The sequence below is a fragment of the Gopherus evgoodei genome, chromosome 2, assembly GCF_007399415.2.
Source record: "Gopherus evgoodei ecotype Sinaloan lineage chromosome 2, rGopEvg1_v1.p, whole genome shotgun sequence".
Taxonomy (NCBI): Eukaryota; Metazoa; Chordata; order Testudines; family Testudinidae; genus Gopherus; species Gopherus evgoodei.
The window spans coordinates 10,048,481-10,074,172 of NC_044323.1; the positions used below are offsets into that span (position 1 = coordinate 10,048,481).

The 25,692-nt window shown below is 48.4% G+C and overlaps 1 protein-coding gene and 1 long non-coding RNA gene across 3 annotated transcripts; both read left to right on the forward strand.

Annotated features, from left to right (window-relative positions):
- The first annotated feature begins 1,240 nt into the window (after window positions 1-1,240).
- On the forward strand, window positions 1,241-8,012 carry LOC115645384 (gastrula zinc finger protein XlCGF26.1-like). The gene is made up of 2 exons (XM_030549974.1): window positions 1,241-1,567; window positions 4,601-8,012. Exon 2 carries the CDS (start codon window positions 5,017-5,019, stop codon window positions 6,973-6,975), a length of 1,959 nt encoding a protein of 652 aa, XP_030405834.1. The 5' UTR covers window positions 1,241-1,567; window positions 4,601-5,016; the 3' UTR covers window positions 6,976-8,012.
- Window positions 8,013-8,043: 31 nt separating this feature from the next.
- On the forward strand, window positions 8,044-20,130 carry LOC115645385. 2 transcript variants are annotated; one of them, XR_003998728.1, is made up of 3 exons: window positions 8,044-9,776; window positions 12,775-12,967; window positions 18,043-20,130. It is a non-coding gene; the product is annotated as an uncharacterized LOC115645385 (long non-coding RNA). The 2 variants fall into 2 exon arrangements; XR_003998729.1 differs by lacking the exon at window positions 8,044-9,776 and adding an exon at window positions 10,372-10,486.
- Window positions 20,131-25,692: the final 5,562 nt, after the last annotated feature.

Genomic DNA, 25,692 nt, shown 5'->3' on the forward strand with positions numbered 1-25,692 from the left:
GCCCCTCCCCTGTAGAGCTCACAATTTAAAGAGGGGAGACAGACAAAAGACAGGAGGAGAAACAGAGGCACAAAGGGGAGGAAGAGACCCCAGGTTTCCTGACTCGCAGGCTAATGATCTACCCAGTAGACCACACTGCCTCCTTTGTCCTGTGGATACAGTTGTACTGCTATAAAGGTGCTTATCAAGAAAGAGAATAAGCTATACAGGTATAAGGCACCTTTATACTAGTACAACTGCGTCCACACTAGGGATTGTACTGTTCTAATTGTAACAATCGCATCCCTAATCAAAACACTTCATAGATACAGAGTCTAAGGCCAGAAGGGACCACTGTGATCATCTAGTCTGACCTCCTGGATTGCACGGGCCCTAGGACTTCCCTGAATTAATTCCTCTTCAAATTAGAGTAGATCTTTCAGGGGGAAAAAAAAAAGCAATCTTCATTTAAACATTGCCAGTGATGGAGAATCCACCAGGGCCCTTGGTAAATTGTTCCAACAGTTAATTGACTGTTAATTACCCTCACTGGTAAGGGTTAGTCTGTATCCACAAAAACATTAAAGACAGATTTATTTGGGCATAAGCTTTCATGGGTAAAAAAACCTCACTTCTTCAGAAGTGCTACTGGACTCGTTGTTGTTTTTGAGGTCCTAAGTGTTATTCTGACCAAAAGTGACGAGTGTTTATCTCCACATGTGTGTCCATATCCAGAATGTACTTACATATCGGGTGTCAATAATACATACTTCTTTTTGTTTGTTTGTTTACTTGGTTATCTGCCTTCCCAAATGATTGTTAATCCAAGTGGAAAAGCCATGTTTAAAAGATTCAATTGTTAAAGGCCAGTGAGATTTTAGCAAGCTCCAATTACCTCCACCGATTTTCTTCCAATTAGGGATGCAGTGAGCTGCTGTTGGGGTGCAAAGCTCGCATGCTATGGATCAGAAGCTATTGAATCTATTAGGACATGGCCCCTTCAGGTGGGGGGGCGGGGGGGAAACACTGAGCACTAGATGACAGCAGCATTTTTGCAGCCTGGTGCTAGAGTCTGCAGGTTTGGAACCCCCCGATTTAGAGGCAAACACGCTGGGACAGACGAGCTCCAGGGGCCTGCTCCTCCTCTCCCATTGCAATCCAGGGGCTTTTGCCAGGGCCAGCAGGATTTCTGGGAGAAACTACAATTCCCAGAAGGCTCTGCGAGCTGGGGACCATCCCAAGCGAGCCCGACTCCCCGCAAAGCTAACGGTGCAGAAGAAAGGACGCGGGGTGGGATTTTCCCCCCCTGCCTCGCGCCGCCAGCGCACGGGATCGCAGCCGCGCTGAACTCCGGCCCGGCACTGTCCGATTGCAGCCTCCAGCCTCTCCCCGCGCGCTCTGCGCCCACCCTTTGCTGCTGGTCTTTGTTTCGCTTCACCCTTCCTCCGGTAGCTCTCACTGCACTGGGCACAGACTTCCTCTAGGTCAGCAGCTGCTGCGATTGCAACACAAGTTGCAGCCAAGTCACAAACCATGTTGCCACTCTGGTTCCAGGGGAGGAAAATGCCTGCAGGGATGGACTGCTCAGGTAAGACCTTTTCAGCAAACAGCTCGTGCGTGTATTTCACATCCTAGCCCAAACGAGGACGCCCCCCCACCCGGGAAAGGGATCATATTCTGCCTTCAATTCAACCCCAAATCAATGGGGTGGCAGAGTTGTAACTGAGGGCAGAATCTGGCCCTCTGTGATCTGGATACTAGAACATCAGTGGGGGTTTGTTATTTTGATCTAGTTCAAATTTAGTAAGAAGCCAGCTGTCTGGCATTTGCCAAAACTAAAAGGAAGCTAAAATGTTTTCCTAGAAAGGGACCATCATGATCCTCTTGTCTGGCCTCCTGCATAACACAGGCCAGAGAATTTCACCTACTGATTCCTGTATCCAGTCCAATAATGGGTTGGGTGATTGTGCATATCTCTTAACAAGACATCCAGTCTTCATTTAAAGATTCCAGAGATGGAGAGATTACTGCTGCTAATCCCTTCCAATGTTAATTACCCTCACTGGTAAAAATATGCTGGTGAACTTTACTGACACATTTTCCAGCCACGGGATCTTGTTATGCCTTTGTCTGCTAGACTGAAATACCCTGTGAAGGGAATTCTGGGCTATGATCAATCAGCTCCATTGCTGGCCAAGACAGAAACGGCTCTTTATATACACGCACCAGAATCAAGCCAGGGTTCTGCTTGGAAGAGGATATTTTTTATTTGTTTTTTCAATTAAAGCACTCCAGGTCATTTTCTCTATTACTGTTTTATGTAACCTCATATTCAATTCAGTTCATACAGCAGTGCTACTAATGCAGGGGACAAATGATGTTCTGTTCAATATCTTCGTCAATGAGTTAGCCATAGACAGAACACTTATAAAGTTTACGGAGGATACCAAGCTGGGTGGGGTTGCAAGTGCTTTGGAGGGTAGGATTAAAATTCAAAATGATCTGGACAAACTAGAGAAATGGTGTGAAGTAAACAGGATGAAATTCAATAAGGACAAATGCAAAGTACTCCGTTTAGGAAAGAACAATATCAGTTGCACACATACAGAATGGGAAATGACTGCCTAGGAAGGAGTACTGCGGAAAAGGATCTGGGGCTCATAGCGGATCACAAGCTAAATATGAGTCAACAGTGTAACACTGTTGCAAAAAAAAAAAAGCAAACATCCTTCTGGGATGTATTATCAGGAATATTGTAAACAAAACATGAGAAGTAATTCTTCTACTCTTACTCCGCGCTGATCAGGCCTCAACTGGAGCATTGTGTCCAGTTCTGGGCACCACATTTCAGGAAGGATGTGGAGAAATTGGAGGGAGTCCAGAGAAGAGCAACAAAAATGATTAATGATCTAGAAAACATGACCCATGAGGGAAGATTGAAAAAATGGGGTTTGTTTTGTCTGGAACAGAGAAGACTGAGAGTGGACATAATAACAGTTTTCAAATATGTAAAAGGTTGTTATACGGAGGAGGAAGAAAAATTGTTTTTCTTAACCTTTGAGGCTGGGACAAGAAGCAATGGGCTTAAATTGCAGCAAGGGAGACTTAGAGGTTGGACATTCGGAAAAACAGGGTGGTTAAGCAGTGGAATAAATTGCCTAGGGTGGTTGTGGAATCTCTATCACTGGAGATTTTTAAGAGCAGGTTAGACCAACATCTGTCAGGGATGGTCTAGATAATACTTAGTCCTGCCACGAGTGCAGGGGACTGGACTAGATGACCTCTCAAGGTCCCTTCCAGTTCTATGGTTCTATGAATTTCATTAATTTTCAGCAGGAGCTGAGCTGGTTTATCCAAAGGCAGAATTGCAGTCCACGCAACTGAATGAAAAATCAGCAAAGAGTCCTGTGGCACCTTATAGACTAACAGACGTTTTGGAGCATGAGCTTTTGTGGGTGCATGCATCTGACGAAGTGGGTATTCACCTACGAAAGCTCATGCTCCAAAACGTCTGTTAGTCTATAAGGTGCCACAGGACTCATTGCTGCTTTTACAGATCCAGACTAACACAGCTACCCCTCTGATACTTGAATGAAAAATAGTTCTCATCTGCAGTTTTCTGTCTGTTTATCTGGCCAGTTACCCATATGACCCATAGTATCTGAGCACTGTACAGTGGTGACAGCTCCACCCAATCAGTAGCATAATATGTGTACCTCATCTGCACTTTCACTGCTGTATCCAGATGTTTAGAAATCTCCCATTTCCACGCTTCCCTGCCTTTAAAGCAGTAGTTACTTTCCTACTTCCTGCTCTCTTAGCCTCCTCCACAAGGCATCCCCCCAACATCCCGTTCCCTCAGCGACAGCGTCCCCAATGTCCTATCCCTGCGGCAACAGCATCCTCCAGTAACCCATACCTTCTTCACTTCTGCCTTCAGGCCTCCTTCCCTGTTGGAATTCTAGGAAATGATTTCCTATGTATATGTGGCCCTGTGGTTCAACGATCCGAACTTGTCCAATGGACAGGGCAGAGCACCTAGATTCCACCACTGCCAAGGTCACACAGTCTAACCTTTCTGTGCCTCAGTTTCCCCATCTGTAATGTGGAGGTAATGATACTGCCCTGCCTTTACAAAGTGTTTTGAGATCTGCCAGTGAAAAGTGCCAAGTGTTAATATTGCAAATGCTGCCAACTTTGATTTTATCCTAACTTTTGAAAAAGTTAAGTCTCTCTGTGCCTCTATTTTCCTAGCTGAATAATGAGGCAAGTCATAATTGTTATTGTGAGGCTTATTTAATTAACATTTGTAAATTGTCTTGCGCTCCTCAGATTAAAAAAAGACATAATTAAAGGGATTATTCTTACTGTAACCCACTGGTGAGTGTGTGTTACACATCCCTCTTGGTGCCTGATCCACAGAGGTGAGGAATCTGTTTCAGCCGCACCTCCAGAGCCTTTGCTCTTTAATGTAAGCAGTAGTAGCTCAGGCTTTTAGCTCTGGAGGTTCCTGGTTCAATCCCTGGTGTGTCAGCCAAGATGGCAGCCATCACATTAGCACAAGCAGTGTTATCAGTAACACATGGAATAATATCTGGACTTTCTTTTTGCTTTAATCCAGCATGTTAAACCTCCAGGACTGACTGAGGTGTACAACGAGAACAGGAGTCCCACCGCAATGACCAGGGAAAGGAAGTTCTGAATGTTAAGAGAATAGCCCTGCTGTTGGGTTGAACGAAAAACTCCATGAGAAAAATGCAACCCAAGGAAGAACCAGAGCCATCCAGTTAGCTGCACGACCCTTGGCACCTCAGTATCTGTGCTGCATGTTGTCAACCTCTCCTCCTGGTCAGCAGAGCGACCAGGGCCCATCAGCTGCACTTCGACTATTGCATCATTGACTTTTTTATAACCGCCCCTTGCCAACCTTCCAACCATCCCTTCCCATCCCCTCCACTGGCTCCCTAGCAGCTGCCTGGCCTACCAGAGAGAAGCCAGACACAGAAAAATCACATTCACGTGCTGTCTGGCGCCACCATGAAAGACCCTGCAAAGCGCGCGGCCCAGAAGACGCATATGTGCCTGGAGTGTGGGAAATCCTTCAGCAAGAAGGGAAATCTGAAGAGACACCAGAGGATCCACACAGCAGAGGAGCTCTACCCGTGCGGTGAGTGCGGGAGGCGCTTCACCACGAGGGGACACCTTACCACCCACCAGAGCATCCACACCGGAGAGAGGCCTTTCCAGTGTGACGAGTGCGGACGGTGCTTCCGGCTGGAGATATGCCTGGCTGCCCATCAGAAGACACACACCAAAGGCGGGCCGTATATCTGTGTCCACTGTGGGAAGAGCCTGAGCACACGCATCTACTTCAGCATCCACATGAGAACCCACAAGGAAAAGCGGCCATATGCCTGCACCGAGTGCGGGAAGAGCTTTGTGAAGAAGGGGACACTAACGGCACACAAGGAGATACACAAACGGGATAAGCCTTTCAAGTGCTCTGACTGCAGCCGGTGCTTTGGCCAGAGCGCAACACTGGTGGCTCACCAGAAAATCCACCTCCGCGGGGGGCCATTCATTTGCACCGAGTGCGGGAAAAGCTTGAGCACCAAGAGGTATTTTAACGTCCACCAGAGGAACCACGCAAAGCAGAGGCTACAGGAAGCCACTGGACAAGTAAATGGCATGCCTCTCCGGGTCATCCAGATTAAAGAGGAACCGGACGTGGCCTTCAAACAGGAGGATAGTTTTAGCCTGGGGAAGAATGTTACAATACTAGGAGCTCACTCAGAGGACGGACCCCAGGAAGGTACTGATTGTGGAACCCAGTCCAACCCAAAGATCCTTGTTAGCACTCCGTGGGGAATCCAGACTAAGGATGAACCAGACACATACCCCGAACATGAGAGAAACATTACAGTAGCCCACCAGAACTTTTACATCAAGGAAGAACCACAGGCCAGCCCCGACTATGACAACCAATTCAATCCAAAGATGCCTCTGTTTCCTCCATGGGGAATCCAGGCTACAAAAGAAGCTGGGGTGGACAACGAACACCAGAGGGGTGTCACTATGATCAGCGATCTTGCAGCATGCCAGAAACCCCACATCAAGGAAGAACCACAGGAGAGCACCGACCATGGAAGCAACTTCAGTCAAAAGACATCTCTTGGCACCATCCAGAGGATCCAAATTAAAGAGGGAGCCGGGGCAGAGGGTGAACATGGGGAAAGCTGCAGCCCAAAGAAAAAACATAGAAAATGCCAGAGAACCAGCGAAGAGGAGACTCCTGGTGCTTGTACCGAGAGCCGAGCAAACACAAAATGCAAGAAAAATCCCTTGATGAAGGACAGTCCCAAAGCAGAGAGGATATTTCCATGTCCCGAGTGTGGGAAAAGCTTCAACCAGAAGTCGAATCTTACTAGGCACCGGAAGATCCACACCAGTGAGGGGCCTTATAAGTGCAACGAGTGTGGGGAGAGTTTCCGGATGAACAGGAAGCTCATCAGGCATCAGAGGATCCACATGAGCGAGCCCTTTAAATGCACCGAGTGTGGGAAAAGTTTCACCCAGAGGTCAAACCTTGTGAGGCACCAGCGGATCCACACCAGGGAGGAACCGTACAAATGTCCCGAATGTGAGAAGACCTTCAATCAGAAGGCCAACCTCTTCAGGCACCAGACGATCCACATCAGGATGGGACCGTGCAAATGCACCAAGTGTGGGAAATGCTTCACTCAGAAGAAAAACCTTATTAGACACCAGACGCTGCACTCCAGGGGCGGGGCTTATAAATGCATGGTGTGTGGGAAACGGTACAGGCTGAAGAAATATCTGAGGAGGCACCAGAAAATCCATATGAGGGAGGGACCCACCGGGCGTGCAAAACGGGGGGAAAAGCTGGGGGCACCAATGAACATTAGCAACCACCCCCAGACCCACCCAGAACAAAGAGCGCTCCCAGCTGTGAAAAGTGAGGAGAGCAACCTCTAGCCACCAAGCAAAGCCCACAAAGGAAAGTGATAAGCATGGACCAAATTCTGCAGTCTTTAGTGGAGCAAACTCCTACTGTAAACAGAAGGAGGCTGTGTGGCTGGGATTCAGGAGACCTGCGTTCAGTTCCTGGGTCTGTCACTTGGGCAAGTCAGTTTCCCTCCCCATGCCTCAGTTTCCTCATCTGTAAAATGGAGTTAAGGATACTGACCTTGGTAAAGAGCAAGGTAGTATTATTATTAACCAGAGATTTGCTCCATTGAAGAATGCAGAGTTTGGCCCAATCAGCCTCAACTCTTAAATAGGCTGAATGTATTCAGGTGCAAAGTATTGATTTTGATTGTACCATTTTGCTTCTGGAAGAGAAGTGGGGAATGTATCTGCTGAGCCTGGCTCTGAGAAATGTGCATCGCCCACATAGTTCTAACACGGACATCGCTCCCATCGATATCAGAGGTCAGCTCTGGGACTGAAACTCGGGATGAAATGCAACAGACGTAAAGGCCAGCATTTTCAAACTGGGGCAGGGGTGGGGGTGAGATTAGGCTGCAGAAAGAAAGATGTCTCAGGCTGGGCACCTAACGTGGAGATACTCAAACTCTGTGGCCACTTTTGAAAATTTGGCTGGCAGTGAGCAAATGCTTCTCTCCCAGTACATCTACACTGAAGTTAGATGTGTACTTTCCAGCTTGGGTAGACGTACACACACTAGCTTTGAGAGAATAGGAGTCCCCTGCCATCTAGGAGACCAGCCAGAGACTCCATGAAACACACAGTTCTCTTAATCCCAGAATAAACACTACTGGACAATCCCTGCACTTGTTCAGTACCAACCAGGCCCTTCCTAGTTCAAAGACAAGGCCTGGCTGAAAGTTCATACATGAGCAGGGACAGGTGGTCACAATGAGGTGGGGAAGAGTCACAGGAGTTAGTGACACACTAGCCACATAATGCAATGAGACTAAAAGGCTTGTCTACACTTGAAACGCTACAGTTCTCCCATCGGCATAAGTGATCCATCTCCCCGAGAGGTGCTAGCTAGGTCAACGGAAAGTAGTGCTGTCTACACCAGGGGTTAGGGCAGCATAACTATGTTGCTCAGGAAGGGGGGGGTTTCACACCCCTGAATGATGTAGCTGGGTCGACCTTATTTTTTGGGGTAGATCAGGGCTGAGCTAGCATGCTAACCACAGCAGTGTAGCCACAACAACATGGATCTCAGAGAGGGCTGTGCTCTGGCGGTTAGCTCGTGCTGCCGGCCACTTCCTAAAAATATTGCTCTAGCTCAATCAGAGCTAGCACATGTACACACCTCCCCGAGCTGGAGCTGACACCTTCGCTGCAGGGTAGACATCCCCTCGGCCATATCCATGAGAAGCTGGTACCTGGGTGTAAGCGAGAGCGGCCATCTCGGTCTAGCATCTTACTATATCTGTGACTAGAGGAAATAAAAGATGCTCCAGAAGCATCAATAGCTTCAGCAGCCCAGGATAGGTGCTCTTTCGTACTGTTTATTTTTTTTTCCCCAGAAAGTGACTGTGAAGGTCACTACAGGATTTTGAATTTATTGGGCATTATTTAGGGATTAAAGAAAGAAGCAATCAAAATCCCTGGGACAGGCTGCACCCCTTGTGACTGGGGCTTCCATGGACTAGAAGAACAGAAGCCCTTTATCCTTTAGATAGGTCCGGTTTCATTGTGTTGTGTGGTGAGAGCTGCGAAGTGGCTTGGGGGCAAGTAACAGAGTTCACTACTCTTTCTTGCTCTCTGCTACTTCGTTGTAATGGCATGTATTCCTCAGACTATGGGATCTTTAATGTGGCTGGCAGGGATCACCGCTGGATCTTGAAGAACATTGGCAGACCAGAGATCTGGAGGGAGCCCGAGACCACCACAGCCAGACACTCTGCCCAACCAACCCAGAGTGCTCTCAGCAATGTTGCTTATGTGACTGAAGTGAACACAGCAGCTGAGGGACGTGCACTAAGGATCACTGCATAGCTGGAATTCTTCTAGGAGTAGAGTCAAGTCAAGTATTGGTCAGTTATTAGGCATTAGTTCTACAGCTTGATTTTGTATATGAAAAGGAAGCTTCTCCTTCATCTCATCACCCCAAGAGAGGTTGCACACAATGGGCTTTGATTTACCCCCATGGCATAGATGTTGCAGTGATCATTGAACCCAAGGGGTGGGGGACTCATGTCTGGGCAGGAAGGAGGGTGGCTGCGGAGGGAAGGACAATTTTAATCTCTGTCTGGGGTCTCCATAGGAACCACACTGGAGGAGGTGGCCTAGGAAAAAAGCTGAATCTGTCCATCTCCTGGATGGTAGTGTCCAGTCCCTTGAGACTCGATCCACTCCAGGTAGACTGTCAACCTCCGGGGGCATGGAGATTGCGTTGCACTAGAAGAACACGGTGGAACATAGGCAATGAATCTAGGACAATATACTAGGCCTCTCACCGTGAGGAATATACCAGAGCTCCTCACTTGAGGGCCCAAGTGTGTAACCAAGAGAAGAATTATTTATCCCCCCATTCTTTGGATGTAATCGTTTTCTTCTCCTTAGACTAGTTTTGTGGCCTAGAGATTTACCCCGGAGGAAACAGCTATGTTTGAGGATTTTGTTTTGTGTGTCGATACTTCTTTTATCAAGATACATAGAACAATAAGCTGCCCTCAATCCATCTACTCCGCTTTCCCAGGCATCACTGGGCATTGCACCATGGACCGAGGGCAGCAGCTGGACCTCAGCTCGTGTGGGAAACCAGTACTGACAGATTATACAGTCTCCTCAATAAAGTAAGTATTTTAAAAAACCAAACAAAAATCAAGCCTCCATTCTGCTTTGTACCACTGGTCCCTAATTGCAGAATTGGACTGCCCCATAGCCCAGCACATGAATATTTGAGTTAAATGAATTTCTGATGTCAATGATACGTTGCCCTGTATTGTTCTTGCATACTGCAATGCTTTGTGATAGCCTATGTTATATAAGACTTGTCCATTGCAGAGCTAAAGATCTGGGGGAATTCTATGCTATAAAAAAGTATTACACAGCTTGGAAAATGCCATCATTTGGTTGTGCTGACATTTCCATAGCCTGACTCAGCAGCCAGTGGACAGGACAAAATTTGACAGAGAACATGGTGGACTTATGGAAGTGCTGCTACTGTGGCCTGGCTAAAGCATTGGGCTGGGACTCAGCTGACATAGGTTCTGTTCCTAGCTCTGCTATTGCTCTGCTTGGAGAACTTGGGCAAGTCACATCGCTGCTCTGTGCCTCAGTTTTCCTCCTCTGTAAAATGGGGATAAATGTATAAAGCACTTAGAGATCTAGTAGTGAAAAGTGCTATATAAGAGCAGAGCTAAGTATTAGTATTGGTACTTCCCCAGGACTTCATGGCAGCCTCTCTGTGGATATATCATGGAGACTGAGCTTCCCCCAGGAGGGAGTAGAATCACGGACCAGTGCTCATTGTGGCATTGCACTCATCTGGCACCCCGGAGAGGTAGGCCAAGGGGACATCCCATGAGTAGCAGGCACTCTGCCAGTGGGAGTATGGGTCTGGGGGAGTCAGGTCAGGAGCCAGCACTGTACTACCTGGCAGTTCCATTCCCTGGGCATCTCCAGGATCTGCAGAAATGAGCGATCCCACTCTCTAGTCACTCTGTGCCATCTCCAAGGATTTCTTCCTGGGTCCTGCAGCCAGTCAGCCTCAGAGCCCCTCTCACAGCAGAGACACACATGGCAGCTGCTGCTGGCACTGGGTGCTTGCCCCATTGTATTCTGACCTCCTGCCCTTGAGCTTAATGGGTTGCAGGCCCTCAGTGAGGCCTGGCTGGTTTGTCAGTGGAAAAGTCACAACACTGCAGGGAACACAAGTGCAAAAAGTCACACCGCTTCTTAATAAAATTGCCTTCATTCCGCAACAAAACCACTTTACTAAAATCCCGCCCACACTCCCCTCCCCACCAGCACTGAAGACAGACAAAGGCAAATGCACAGCGCAGCGAGTGAGAAGAGGCTGTGGGTGTGACTGTGCTCTCCAGGGTCAAAGGTGGGGCTGACGCTGCTGGAGTTCGCGGTGTTACAGCAGAGTAAAACGAGGGGTAAGGAGGAGGAGAAGAATCAAGCCAGCTGACTTCTAAAAAGAAACCTCTGAGTAGGGTGACCAGAGGTCCCGATTTTATAGGGACAGTCCTGATTTTGGGGTATTTTTCTTATATATAGGCTCCTATTACCCCCTATCCCCTTTTTCACATTTGCTGCTTGGTCACCCTACTCTGGGAGTCCCATGTTTGGCCATGTTACCTCATGGCTGCACTGCCTTATCGTCAGCCATGCGGCACATTCATAGCTCCCCTCGGTTTCAGTTGGCTGCTCGGCCCTTGAATCGGACCCATTGGTACCAATGGGCCTAAGGGATAGGATACAAGCATCTGGGAAGGAAGCAGACCATGGCAGCAGCATTTGGGGGGGGGTCTGTATGGAGGAGAGAGGTCTGGTACCTTTCATCTCCGGCTAGGGTGACCAGACAGCAAGTGTGAAAAATCAGGACGGGGTGTGTGTGGGGGGGGTAATAGGTTCCTACATAAGACAAAGCCCCAAATATCGGGACTGTCCCTATAAAATCAGGACATCTGGTCACGAGGGCCTGCTCTAGGTATTTTACCGCCCCAAGCAAAGAAGAAGAAAAAAAACCTCCAGGAGAGCAAGTGCTGAAGCAAAAAAAAAAAAAAAAAAAGTGGAATGCCGCCCCTGAAATCGCGCCACCCCAAGCACATGCTTGGTTTACTGGTGCCTAGAGCTGGCCCTGCTGGTCATCCTATCTCTGGGGGAACCCTACGTGTTTCACATGCTCTGAACACCAAGCAGCACTATCATAGGCTCAGCTCACTGCCAGAAGTTCTGGCAACTGGCTGGCACACAGGATGTGACATAAGGAAGGAGGGAAAATTTAGGCCAAGGACACCAGGGCAAACATCTGCTCTTACAAAAAGTCCCCTAGGATGCTTACCACCCACATGGAACACTGGTGGTTCCATAAGGTCTGATCCAAAAGAGCCAAGCCCAGTAGACTGCATGGAACTCAACTCCTGAAGGATGGAATTGGTCCTACCACGACTAGTGGCTCAGGAGTCATTCCAGTGAAGTCAGTGGTCTGGACCAGTGCTTAATTTGTGCTAGGACTGAGCCCCGGCCCCTCTGGCCTTGGCAGTTCAGAGCCCTGGCTCCCTCGGGGCTTGCTGTGTCAGTTATGAAAGTAAAAAATTTGCTTGATCCCCGGTACCTAATTGCTTGAGTCCTGGCACCTCTTCCATTACGAATTAAACACTGGTCTGCAGCACCAGCACAAAAGCTGAGTCAGCCGAGAATCAGGCACTACAGTTGCAGCATCAGCTGGTTCGGCTACTAAAATGTCTCCTCCAGTTTACTGCAGGTGAAGGGAATGTGCCACCGGTTTACTAGTCCACATAGGGTCATGTTAATCCCATTGAATATTTTACTGAACAGGATCGCAAGAAAAAAAATCCTCCTTTCCCAATTGTAGGAGCCATTCAATGAACAAAGGACAAGGCTAAGGGCACACTGATCTCCCCTCGTGCAGCAGGCTAGGTGGCATTCATTGCTTTGTTTCTGAACAGCAGTTATCGCAGGCCATGCAATCCTTTGGAGGAAGGACTACATCTCCCAGCAGGACATTGCACAAAGCAGTTTCTTACTTCCCATCCCCTCCTCCCTCTTCCCAGCCAGCTTTTGTCTCTCCGATTTCTATTTTGCTCCCTCCTTCTCTAGCTTCGACTACAGCAGTGAAGCAGCCTTTCCCTGAGTCCACAGAGCAGGCCATAGGAGACGACCAGACGGAAGAAGAATAGTAAGACCCAGAGATCTGGATTTCATTATCTGTCAAGTGACAGCTGAGTAGCCACGCTTTCCTCTGGTTAATGCTAAAGGGAAGAGAAATATGCTTGCAGCGGTGTTTGCTCGAGTAAGACATTTTCCATTCAGCTTCCTGTGTGTTCGCTGCCTCTGGCTAAGAGACCCTGGCGGGTGAACACAGAAAGCATCTTCTGTCAGGAAAATAACTGCTGTGTTTTAAGTTAAGGAATGATCTCGTTCCACGTCTACTGGGATTTTCTTTCACGTTGACATCTCCATAAGAAAGGTACCAGTGCAGGTGGTTAGGCTAGGAAGAGCATCTCTAGAAATTCCTTCATGATCTGTGCTCAGCTTGGGGAGAATTTGGCAACTAAAAATTGTGCTGACCCTGACCTGACCGGATCTGACCTGACGCGGCACGTTCATTTTGCTGCTTTGCAAACAGCGGAGGACACAAACAACACCAAAGACTGTTTATTCCAAATGAACCCTTACAGAGCTGACTTGTGCTCATGCAAGCTGCTTCTGTACCTTAAAACTACAGCTGTGTTGCACAGCTAGATACTCCTGACAGTGTGTCATTGGACATGTATGCACAGTCCAGGCTCTTAATCCCGGTTGTGGCAAATGATTCAATAGTTTCTGTTACCTCAGTGGATATTATGCAGTTGAATCTTTCTGATTTGAGCATGCTCCTGCATGTTGGGTTCCCAGAAGAACATGGGATGTGTGTAAGCATAGATCCAAGCATATCTAACTCTAGAGTTGTACTTTGGATGTGCTGTGCCACTAGTTTCCAGCTCATGTCTCCTTTATTGATTCATAAATTACAAAGCCATGATGATCCCCTGGTCTGCCTTCCTGCATAACCTGCGTGTGACAGGGGAGTGCTCTTCTACCATTCTGGCACCTCCTAATGGCCCATCTGAGGATTAGCTACTACAGGGTCTGATGTCCTGTCCTGGTGATCCTCAGCCCATCATCCCACTCACTCACTCCAGGCTTCTCTCATGCTCACGGAGCTGCAGCATTTTCCTCTTCATGGCTTATCCCTTCTGCCAAGTCACATTGAAGTTCCCCCACTTCTGGGGTGTTATCAAAGTCTCCTTCCAAACTGTCCCCAGCAGTCCCCAAACAGGCTGCCCCTAGTGTGCTGTTCCCACAATGGGTGGTAGGGGAACCCAGGCCTGCCCTTTGCACTGGGTTCCAAACCGGGAACCCTCGACCCAGCAGCTCAGGGCTTTATTCCCTCAGCCCTCACTGCTCCTTCCCTGGACTGCTTCCTGTACTGCCTATTCTCGGCTCCTACTCTCCCTCCTCATAACAGGAAGTGCAGCTACAGGCCTGCTCTCTGTTGCCAACTCCCTGGCTTTCTTGATAGAGCCCTGCATGGATGTAAAAATGTGTATCCGCATCTGACCTGCGAGCCGCAAAAATTGTCTGCGGACAGCTGCAGATTTGCAGGGCTGTACTTACCATGGCTGGGCTGAGGCACCCCCACCAGAACCCAGTCAGGGAGAGCTGCGGGGGTAGCTGTGGGGAGTCCGCACAGAGTCATGGACCCTCCACTTGCCCTCGGCCAGGCAGGGAGTCTTGGGGGGAGAGGGACATGACCAGGGGCTGCGTTCAGTCCTCTGCACCACCGGCAGATGGAGGGTCCACTGCGGCTCCCCACGCCTCCCCGACTGGGCTCCACACTAGCCTAGCCAGGGTGTGGGGGTGGACCCGTGGAGCTTCCTGGGGGGCTGCTCGGGCCCCCAACGCAGGGCAGGTGGAGGGGCCCAGGCTCCCCACAGCTGCCAGCGGGGCTCTCCAGCTCCGGCCAGGCATGTGGGGGGGTGGAGGATGTCAGCTCGGAGCCACAGCCCGGCCACAGTAAGGGCCGGGTGGGCAACTCTGGGGAGCCACAGCTGACCCTCCACCTGCCCTGGGTGGGGGTTCCGAGCACCTCCTGGCCCATGTCCCTGCCCCCCAGACCTCCCACCCAGGACAGGTGGAAGGTCCGCGCCGCAGTTCCTCACAGCTGCCTGCCTGGCTCTTACCCACAAAGATGGTCCCTGGATATAAAACAGATACCCTTGGATTTGCAGGGCTCTGTTTTTAGATGCCCTTCCTGATTCTGCCCAGGTGAGCTTCATCCCCAATTAAGCCTCATTGTGTCTTAGCTCCTCACGGGCACAGCCTCTGGCTAATTAGCCTCTTTTGCCTATAGTAACCCCCACCCCAGGGCCAGTGTGGGGCACGTGCCCCATCACAGCACGCCATAGAATTTCACCCGGTGGTCCCTTCATCTAGCCCAACTCTCTGTGATTGAACTAGAGTATATCTTTTAGAAAGACCTCCCTCCATCCAATCTTGATTGATAAGACTCCAAGTGAGGGTGAAATTACTGCAGCCCTTGGGCCAATGGTTAATTACCCGCCCTGAGAAAAATGTTCATCTTATTTCCAGTTGGTTAAAGCACTGGAGTAAAACGTATTACAAATTGTTGATGGAATGGAGTCCATGTGCAATCAGACTTTAGAATTTTGGAGGCTATAAAAAAGGAAGGAGATTGGAGAGGCGATCCTACCCATAGCACCCAGGAGCCCCAGTCATGGGTCAGGACCCCACTGTGCTAAGTGTTGAACAAACACAGACCCAAAAGATAGTTCCTGCCCCACAGAGCTCGCAAGCTACATGCAACAACACTTTGCACTTTCTCACCCCCTTTCTGAGAGGGCCTTTAACAGTAATGCATTAAACTCGCCAACACACAGGGAATTATTATGCCCGTTTCCCATATGGATAATAAATTGAGCCACAGAGAGAGGGGACGAAACATGTCCATACTCAGACAACTAGTCAGCATGGTAGAATTGGAACTGCAGCCTTGGTTCACCTCTCTTAGGCCTTGGCTACACTGGCACTTTACAGTGCTGCAACTTTCTCACTCAGGGGTGTGAAAAAACACACCCCTGAGCGCTGCAAGATACAGTGCTGTAAAGCGCCAGTGTAAACAGTGCCCCAGCGCTGGGAGCGCGGCTCCCAGCGCTGCAAGCTAATCCCCATGGGGAGGTGGAGTACGTGCAGCGCTGGGAGAGCTCTCCCCCAGCGCTGGCGCTGCGACAACACTCACACTTCAAAGCGCTGCCACGGTAGCGATTTGAAGTTTCGAGTGTAGCCAAGCCCTTAGTTCCTTTCTCTAGCCATCAGCCAAACAAACGTGCTCTGCCTTGAGCAGTATTTATACACAGCATCTGAAGACGTGATGGCTGCATAATTCACCTCCCAGGGATTTATCTGCACTCAGCTTTTGTCCTTTCCTTTACTTTTTTGATATTTATTTTTTGGAGAAGGTATTTAGATGCCTGCATTTTTCTAAGAGGACAATACCTGATTTCCTTGGAAAATCCCAAACTAAATATAAAACCCCAGCTCTCCAGGGGAGGAATAGATTAATGGCATGGCCCACCACCACTGCTTCCAGAGCGTAATATTCCCCATGCTGATATTCACACACCATCAATATGAACACTCCAATGTCATTCTAGTTGGTGCAATGGCACCAGCACTACCGTTGCCTGAATGGTGTATTACGTACCTGGCCAGACATTACATTTAGAAAGGGTCTCACTCTCCCCCATGCAGACTTTCATTTGTAAATATTTCAAAAGTATTTTTCCCCTCTTACATTTGTAATGTGTTTTGCATGGGGTGGGAAAGTAGCTGCTCGATAGCCCTGATGGGGGATGGGAGAGAAGGTGGATTCCTGTCCACTGAGAACTTGATTCAGATCACCCAGGCCCTGATCAGGCCTCAGAATAGACATTAGGTGGTGACTGTTCTTAATCCTTGTCAACCGAGACTGACACAGACACAGAGGCCCACTGGTGCCAACTGCCACAGGTTCCACTGTTCTTTATATGCGACTCCTGTCCCAGACCTGACAAACTCACTATACCCAATACTCCATTTTCACGGTATTTACCCATAAAGGGTAGCATGTGAGGTCTCTACAAAAAGCTTGTAATTTATCGATGCTCGTAATTACCACGAGATATGCGGCTGGGTAATATTTAAGGACCAACGTAACTACATTGAAAATGATGCCCTTATGGTCTTGGGGTGAAAGTGAGTCACAAGAGAATTGTAGGCTTTGGTGATGGCCCATACAAGCTAGAGGGAGTTTTCACCTTTCCCTGGCTAGCCAGTTATGTCAGGTATTGCTCCATTGTCCACCACTGCACCAACCCAAAAGAGCCAGCAAATAAACATCAAAGACAAACTATAAACATGGAAACCACTTGGCAGTGAAATGGAAGGACAGGGCACTGAGGGGATCTCTGGTCAATAAAGACAAGAGGCAGATTCAATATATCGGCAGGGTGGAGGAAGACCCTCTGGACCCATTCACTGAGGAGGTACCTTGATGTGTGGTGGTGCATGGTCATGCAAGACTGGTCTCTAGCTCCTTGGGGGCAGCTAACGCTGCAAGAGGCTTTGTGGTGGGAAGCTACTTTATTAGACAGAAAAGGTGACAAGTCATAAACGCAGGCCCTAATTCGTGTTTGATGCTTTTGTTTCATATGTAACCATTTGTTTCCATTGTTTCTGTTTGAATCTCTGTTCTTTCTTCAGTAAATTCCCTCATGTTTTACTATCACTTGAGTGCTGTGTGTGATGCACACATGGTAGTCTAGGGTAAAACTGATTAAGTGAGGTACACTCTGGGAATGGAGGATCTGGGATTTCTGTGGGTGTCCAGTGGCTGGACACCATGAGGGGACAGTTTGAAGGGATTCAGGGACAGGGGTACATCTCCAGGAGTCCAAAGCAGTGCTAGAGATGAGTGCCTGAGTGGTTGACAGGCCGGTTGTTTTAGGAAGCTAACGGCCAGCTAACATAGGCAAGACTCCCTCACGCTGCAGGCCGATGGCAACAAGGTGACTCACAAACCCTTGGCGGCCCAAAAAGCATCAGAACCTCCCCTACTAAAATCTGACGGGCGAGGATTTAGGGTGGGATTTTCAACAGCCTTCAGCGCTGGCCTCACTCTGCTCCCAGGGGAGTCAGCGGGAGTTCTCCCATCAACTGCAAGGGGCACAGAGTAAGGCCAATGCTCAGTGCTTTTGAAAATCCCTGTGTATCAGTCATGCCAGGCACCAGCCTTTGAACTAACACAGGATTTCCTTTTCTGTGCAGCATGTGACTGTGGCATGAACAAAGAGGAACAAAACAGGAACCGCCCAAGAAAAGACCAGGCCATAAATTAAAAAGAGAGCAAAGACAATGCTTCCAAGGGTTTTAACAAACCAACAGCAACTTCCCCTTGGCTCAGGGAAAACCACGAAGGAAGGAAACACACCAGACTGGGGAAGGAGTGATGCCAAACTCAGCAGCAAGGATTGGAATAAACCTGGGCCTGATGTGAGAAGAGTCGTTACCATGGAGAGCTCTCTAGCACCCACCTCGCAGAGACAGTACAAATGTCCTGAGTGCAGGAAAAGGTTCAGGAAGACTCCCCTGGAAAGCCACGAGGGAGAGAGGCCGTTGGTGTGTAGTGACTGCAGGAAAGGATTCATCGAGAAGATGCCCATCTGGGGCCTTGGCTGGACAGTGAAGGTTAAGAGACCTTACACCTCCTTGCAGTGAGGGAGGTGCTTCAGCCAGAAGATCATTCTGGTCACCTACCAGAAGATCCACTCCTGGGCAGGGCCCTATATCTGCACTGACTGTGGGAAGAGCGTCATCACCAACAGGAGCGTGCCACACACAGGAGGAGGTACACGGGCAAGCAGCTGTTAGTCCGCGCCCAGTATGGGAAGAGCTTCACCTGGAATGAGAACTTCACGATACACCAGAGGAGCCACACAGGCCAGAGGCCCTACGGCTGCAGGAAGCACTTTGTGCACAAAAAGACCCTTCAGACACATCAGCTGATCCAGCTTCAGGATACTCCTCCATAGATGCAGCAGCCAGTGTGGGAAGTGGTTTGTTAAGGTCTCCCTAGCCATGCCCCAGAGGATAGATCAGGACGAACAGCCCTACATGTGCCCCAGATAAAGCGAAAGCTTCCTGCGTAAAAAAAACCCTCAAGGTGCACCAGGGACTGCCATGGGAGACAAGCCACACCAGCACCCCAGCCGGCTCTTACGCCACTGCCGAGAATCCACATAAAAGAGCTGGATGCACATGACGGACAGGAAGTAAGCCTCGGTGTGGTGAGGGGTACAGTGCTCGAGAGCGCTCAGCTTAGTGAGGGTGAGTCCCACAGCACTGAGAACAACTTCAGTCCCATCATAGCGAGAATCCACCCAGCAGGAGGCTCCTACATATGCACTGAGCATGGGGAACGGTTCCAGACTGCTGAAAACCTCGCAGCCCACCAGACAGCTCACCCAGCCAGGAGGCCACATGAGAACAGGGACTGTGGAGCCACTCGGGTCAACGGGTAGCTCAGCCAATAAGTGGTGCACTGGGGAAAATCACTGGCCGAGAACGGGGAAGGGCTGGCTCTCAGAGGAAGTCGTTAGACCTGGAAGAAAGCCCAGATGGGGAAGAGGGTGTACATATGCACCAGCATGGGGAGAAGTTCACCTCACCAGACATGCACTGACCCACAGGCAGGACAGGCCCCACGAAGGCAGCGCCTGCAGCGAAGGCTTCGTTGAGAGGTCGCGGCTCGTGATACACCAGCAGAGCCACACTGCCGAGACACCCAATTGGTGCAACGTGTGAGAGAAGAGCTTCAACCAGAAAATGAACATCACCCCAGCGCAGCGGTGCCCAGGAGAGGCCTTTTGCCTGTCTTCAGTGTGGGAGGGGCTCACAGAAGGGCTGCATGGGCGAACTGCCACCCCCGGCTGCCGAGTAAAGGAAGAGCTTCAGTTAGGAGATGACTGGAGGCTCCATACTAGGGCAGAGGCTGTTCATACGCACAGACCCCTTGGGGAGTCTAAAGACACCCAGCAGCCCAACAGAGGGGCAAGGCCTCACATAGGTCTGGCGTGTGGGAGAAGAGTCACTCAGAAATCGAGCTTCAACAGGCACCTAGAGTGCAATATCAAGTGGTGATGACAAAGATCATTGCCGTTCTTTCTGATGTCCTGCAGAGCCTGGTTGCTCTGGTGAGATCCCTCCCAGGGGGTTAGGATGCGTTGTAGCAGAGATCTCTGCAACGGACATCCCCCCTTTGGGCTCTCATCAAAGCAGCAAGTTACTCAGTGTAAAATTGCACTGTGTCGTGATTTCCATTGCATATGAACCAGATAACCCAGACCCAGCACAGAACTAGGGACCTCCACAGGGCATTGGTATTTTGTATCTGTGAGGTTTTCCTGAACTTCTATAATAAAATGTAACATGTTTCTCTCAGCATCTGCTGCTTAAATATGGTGTAAATACAATGTAAAATTAACATGGCACACATTCAGCGGATTAAAGACTGGCTAACTGATAGGTCTCAAAATAAAATTGTAAATGGGGAATCATCATCAAGTGGGCCTGTTTCCAGTGGGGTCCCGCAGTGATCGGTTTTTGGCCCTACGCTACTTAACATTTTTATCAATGAGCTGGAATTAAACAAATTCATCACTGGTGAAGTTTGCAGAGGATATAAAAATTGGGGGAGTGGTAAATAATGAAAAGCAATCTTGATTGCTTGGTAAACTGGGCACAAGCAAATAGTATGTATTTTAATATGACTAAATAGAAATGTCTCTAGCTAGGAACAACAAATGTAGGCCATCCTTACAGGATGGAGCAACTCTCTCCTGGGAAGCAGTGACGATGAAAAAAATTTGAGGGTCATGGTGGATAATTATAGAATCATAGAAGATTAGGGTTGGAAGAGACCTCAGGAGGTCATCTCGTCCAATCCCCTGCTCAAAGCAGGACCAACACCAACTAAATCATCCCAGCCAAGGCTTTGTCAAGCTTGACCTTAAAAACCTCTAAGGATGGAGATTCCACCACCTCTCTAGGTAACCCATTCCAGTGCTTCACCACCCTCCTAATGAAATAGTTTTTTCGTAATATCCAACCTAGACTTCTCGCACTGCAACTTGAGACCATTACTCCTTTTTCTGTCATCTGCCACCACTGAGAACAGCTGAGCTCCATCCTCTTTTGAACCCCCCTCCAGGTAGTTGATGGCTGCTATCAAATCCCCCCTCACTCTTCTCTTTTGCAGACTAAATAACCCCAGTTCCCTTAGCCTCTCCTCGCAAGTCATGTGCCCCAGCCCCTAATCATTTTCCTTGCCCTCCGCTGGACTCTCTCCAATTTGTTCACATCCCTTCTGTAGTGGGGGGCGGGCAGAACTGGACACAATACTCCAGATGTGGCCTCACTAGTGCTGAATAGAGGGGAATGATCATGTCCCTTGATCTGCTGGCAATGCTCCTACTAATACAGCCCAATATGCTATTAGCCTTCTTGGCAACAAGAGCACACTGCTGACTCATATCCAGCTTCTGGTCCACTGTAATCCCCAGGTCCTTTTCAGCTGAACATGAGCTCCCAATGCAACATGATGACCAAAGAAGCTAATATGATCCCGGGATGCATAAACAGGGGAAACTCGAGTAGGAGTCAAGAGGTTAATTCACTTCTGTATTTGGCTCAGGTGCTGGAATAGTGTCCAGTTCTGGTGCCCACAATTCAAGAAGGAAGTTGACAAATTTGAGAGGGTTCAGAGAAGAGCCACAAACACGTTTAAAGGATTAGAAAACATGCCCTATTGTGATTGAGTTAATTGAGTCTATCCAAGAGAAGGTTAAGAGATGAATTGATCACAGTCTATAAGTATCTATATGGCAACAAATATTTAATAATGGACTCTTCAGTATAGCAGAAAATGATCTAACACAATCCAATGGTTGGTAGTTGACACTAGACAAATTCAGACTAGAGATAAGACATACATTTTTTACAGTGAGAGTAATTAACCTTTGGAACAATTTATCAAAGGTTGCGATGGAGTCTCCATCACCGACCACTTTTAAGTCAAGATTGGGTGTTTTCCTAAAAGATCTGCCGTAGGAATTATTTGGGGGATGTTCTCTGGCCTCTGTTATACAGGAGATCAGACTAGATGATCACAATGGTCCCTTCTGGCCTTGGAATATATAACTCCAGGGATGCAGGTACAACACATAGGCCTCAACCCAGTGAAATCAGAGGGACTATCCAGGAGCATAATGTTAGAGCTGTTCAAAAAATTAAATTTCTATCCCATGGAAAATGCTGCTCTTTCAACATTTATTTTCATCCTGAATTGGGATGAAGAGCCAAAACATCATGTTTTCACAGAATGAAAAGTTCCAAAAAAAATTCAGCTTGGAAGCCTCAAAATGCAACATTTCAGCATTGTCAACTGAAACAAAGTATCAACTCAGAATATTTCGTTGTAAATGGGCATTTTGAAAGGAAACACTACCATTCATTTTGAAATGCCATCTCAGAAACATCAAAAAGTTTCATTGAAAAACATTCATATTTTCCTACAGAAGAGTTTGATTTCAACTAAGTCACATTTTGCAAAATATACACATGTTCACACAAACCAAAACCTTTGAAAATGTTTGACCAGCTCCATTTCCAGTGTAACCCGTGCCTAAGTGTTTTTCTGGATTGGGTCTGCATAGGCAAAGAACTACAAGGAGGAGAAATAGACCAGACTGAAACAGAAGGAGCCACATGGACAAGCAGCCGTTCTATGCACTAAGGGCTTCTTGAATTCCACCACCTCTACCTTGGCCATTTCTTCTGCCTCTCTCTTTACCTGTCCCTTTCTGCATATAACAGTCCTAAGTAGTACCAATCCTTCAGGGATCCATCCAAAACAATTGACATTTTAGCTTCTGAGCCATCCATTTAACATGGTGATGGGCCTTCCACATTTTGTCCTGTGGGATTTTGTCTAATCACACTCCTCAGTAGACTCCGACTGTCCTGGAATCACTTTGGGACAGGAGAATATCCCTGAGTCCCTTTAAAAGAATTGTTTTTTAATTGATTCCCCCATTCTCACCCCCACCCTCACTCCCTTCACATCAGGTTCTCCATCTGAGCACCAACAAGAAGAGAGTGGAATTGGGTCAGGGAATATTTACATGGATAAGATGGGTGACTTGGCAAGAGTTTGAGGGCAGGACTTAGGAAAAAAGTGTTCAGTGGCAAGCTAGTCAGTGGTCAAACTCCCCTTGGCTGCAGAGCTTAGCCAGCACCGAGTGCTTTTGAAAATCCAACTGTAAGTATTAAGTAGAAGATCAGTTTGAAGGTTACATTAGTTCTGTGCTAGGAATCAGACTAGAATGAAACAAACCAGAGAGAGGCTGAAGACTAAAATACCAGAATGAGATAAGTGCATACACTGAATGAACATGAATTAATGTGTGGAGAGCCCCCAAGCCCCCAGCATGCCTGGTTAAGTCAATGACAGCTGTTGTGCAGGTAGGTGTCAGTATCTGAAAGCTCTCAGTAAGGACACAGCTGTCAATGGCACTGAGTAGGAGAAGATTTTGTGGGTACAGATTGAAAATGAGTGCAGGAGATATTAGGGCCGATCAACATTCTTACCACTGAACTTTCCTGTGGTTTTCGTGTTTTAGTTTTTTCAATGAAAAGTCAAAATTATACTGAAGGGGGGAGAAAGAGAGAAGCCATTTTCTAACCAGCTCAATATACATATACACACACAGAGGCAATTTTCATTCCATCTCTCCAAAAAGATACGTAATATGCCTTATGTGTTGTGACAAAGTTCCTCCTCTACCTTGGTGGGTCCTGCTCTTATTGGCGGATTTGCTCGCCTCAGAGATCTTCCCCTCTGGTGGAACTCAGTGTGGGTCAGCTCCTCCTGCATCTGATCAGGAGTTGGGAGGTTTGGGGGGAACCCAGGCCCGTCCTCTACTCCGGGTTCCAGCCCAGGGCCCTATGGATTGCAGCTGTCTATAGTGCCTCCTGTAACAGCTGCATGACAGCTACAACTCCCTGGGCTACTTCCCCAAGGCCTCCTCCAAACACCTTCTTTATCCTCACGACAGGACCTTCCTCCTGGTGTCTGATAACGCTTGTCCTCCTTAGTCCTCCAGCAGCACACCCTCACTCTCAGCTCCTTGTGCCTCTTGCTCCCAGCTCCTCACATACGCACCACAAACTGAAGTGAGCTTCTTTTTAAACCCATGTACCCTGATTAGCCTGCCTTAATTGATTCTAGCAGCTTCTTCGTTGGCTGCAGGTGTTCTAATCAGCCTGTCTGCCTTAATTGTTTCCAGAAAACTCCCGATTGTTCTGGAACCTTCCGTTACCTTAACCAGGGAAAGGGGACCTACTTAACCTAGGGCTAATATATCTGCCTTCTATCACTCTCCTGTAGGGGAGGTCCTTTAGAAGTGGGTGGGCTTCGCCCGCCCACCTCCTGGATACCAATAGGATCACTTTCCTGTAGCCATTTGGCCTGACCCTGTCACAGTGTAAAATACATGCACTAAACCCACTAAATTTATTATTAATATAATGAATAGTTCCTCCCATACAGGATTACCTGGTGTGAGAGTTAGGGAAGTTGGTGGAATATTTTCCAGTGTTTTAATTGTTGCCCATAAGGGGGTTCCCTCTCTCATCTCCTCCGCTTCCTGACCCCTGTCTCTCAAACACACTCTCTCACTCTTTCAAACCCGGCATTTAAATATTATCATGAACTGTGCAGCAATTTATTATGTGCAGCCCAGTACTTCCATTCTATTTCCATTGTGTACCTGTACTATGTACTGCTGAGATTTGCAGAGGGGCAGTTGTTTTCCTGTTTCGCTGGGACTCCCTGCCTGGCTACACCGCTGTGCCTCAGTTTCCCTTCTTTGAGGAAAGCAGCTCCATCAAGTGGCTGCATGTCAAATGAGCAACTCCCCTCCCAGAGTCATGCCCCCATACAAGCATTCACCCTCACATCCGGGCTCTCCCTGAGATTTCGCAGCCTCCAGAATTCACCAGCTTGTCCCACCAGAGCCTCTAACTGATCTCGCTTCTGTAGCTCATCACAACTCCCTTGGCTTTCCCTGTCCTCACACCAAAGCCTTGTCTACTATGGCTTTCCCTGCCAGTTCAGCTTTCTGCTGCCCTGCAGTGTCACACCTCCCTCCCTTGCTTTAGCTAGTCCCCCCAGGCAGGCCCCTGGCCCCTCCTAAATGCCCTTGCACTGATTGCAGCCAGCTGCCGCTCTTCCAAGGCCAAAAATATTAACTCCTTCCTGTCAGGCTAGGGATGGCGTCTGCACACTCCGGCAGGCACAAAGGGCCTGTAAATTGTGGCCCTGCGTTTGCAGATCACACTAACTTGCAAGCTGGCTGACCAGCTCTGCCCTCCAAGCTGACAAGAAGAAGAACAAAGATTCTGTCCCAAGCTAAAGTGTTAGTCCCAATCAGGAGCTACATTTTGTTTCTGATGAACCTCCCAGCAGGTAGCCCTAACCGCAGCAGCATAAGAACTAAGGAGAAGATGGAAAACAAAGTTTGTTGGCTTGATTAAGTAGCTGGACCAGGACTTTGTTTATTACACAGCATGGTGCATCTTCAATATATAGGTCAATCACATGCAGCCTGACCAACTCCTCCACCTTGCTGCCTTGCCAAATGCCCCCAGAATAAAGGAAAAATGTTCCTGGAAAAAATTCTCCCTAAGGTTGTGCAGCAGCTGCTCTTTATTCTCCTTAATTACAGCCCCAGGGACACTGCTTCCCTTGAGGTCATGCTAAATGTTCCGCCCAAGGGAGTAAATAGCTGTATTCAAAGCAGGCGACTCGTTTTATAAAGAAACATTAGTCATTGTTTGCTGCTCACTCAGGAGGACTAC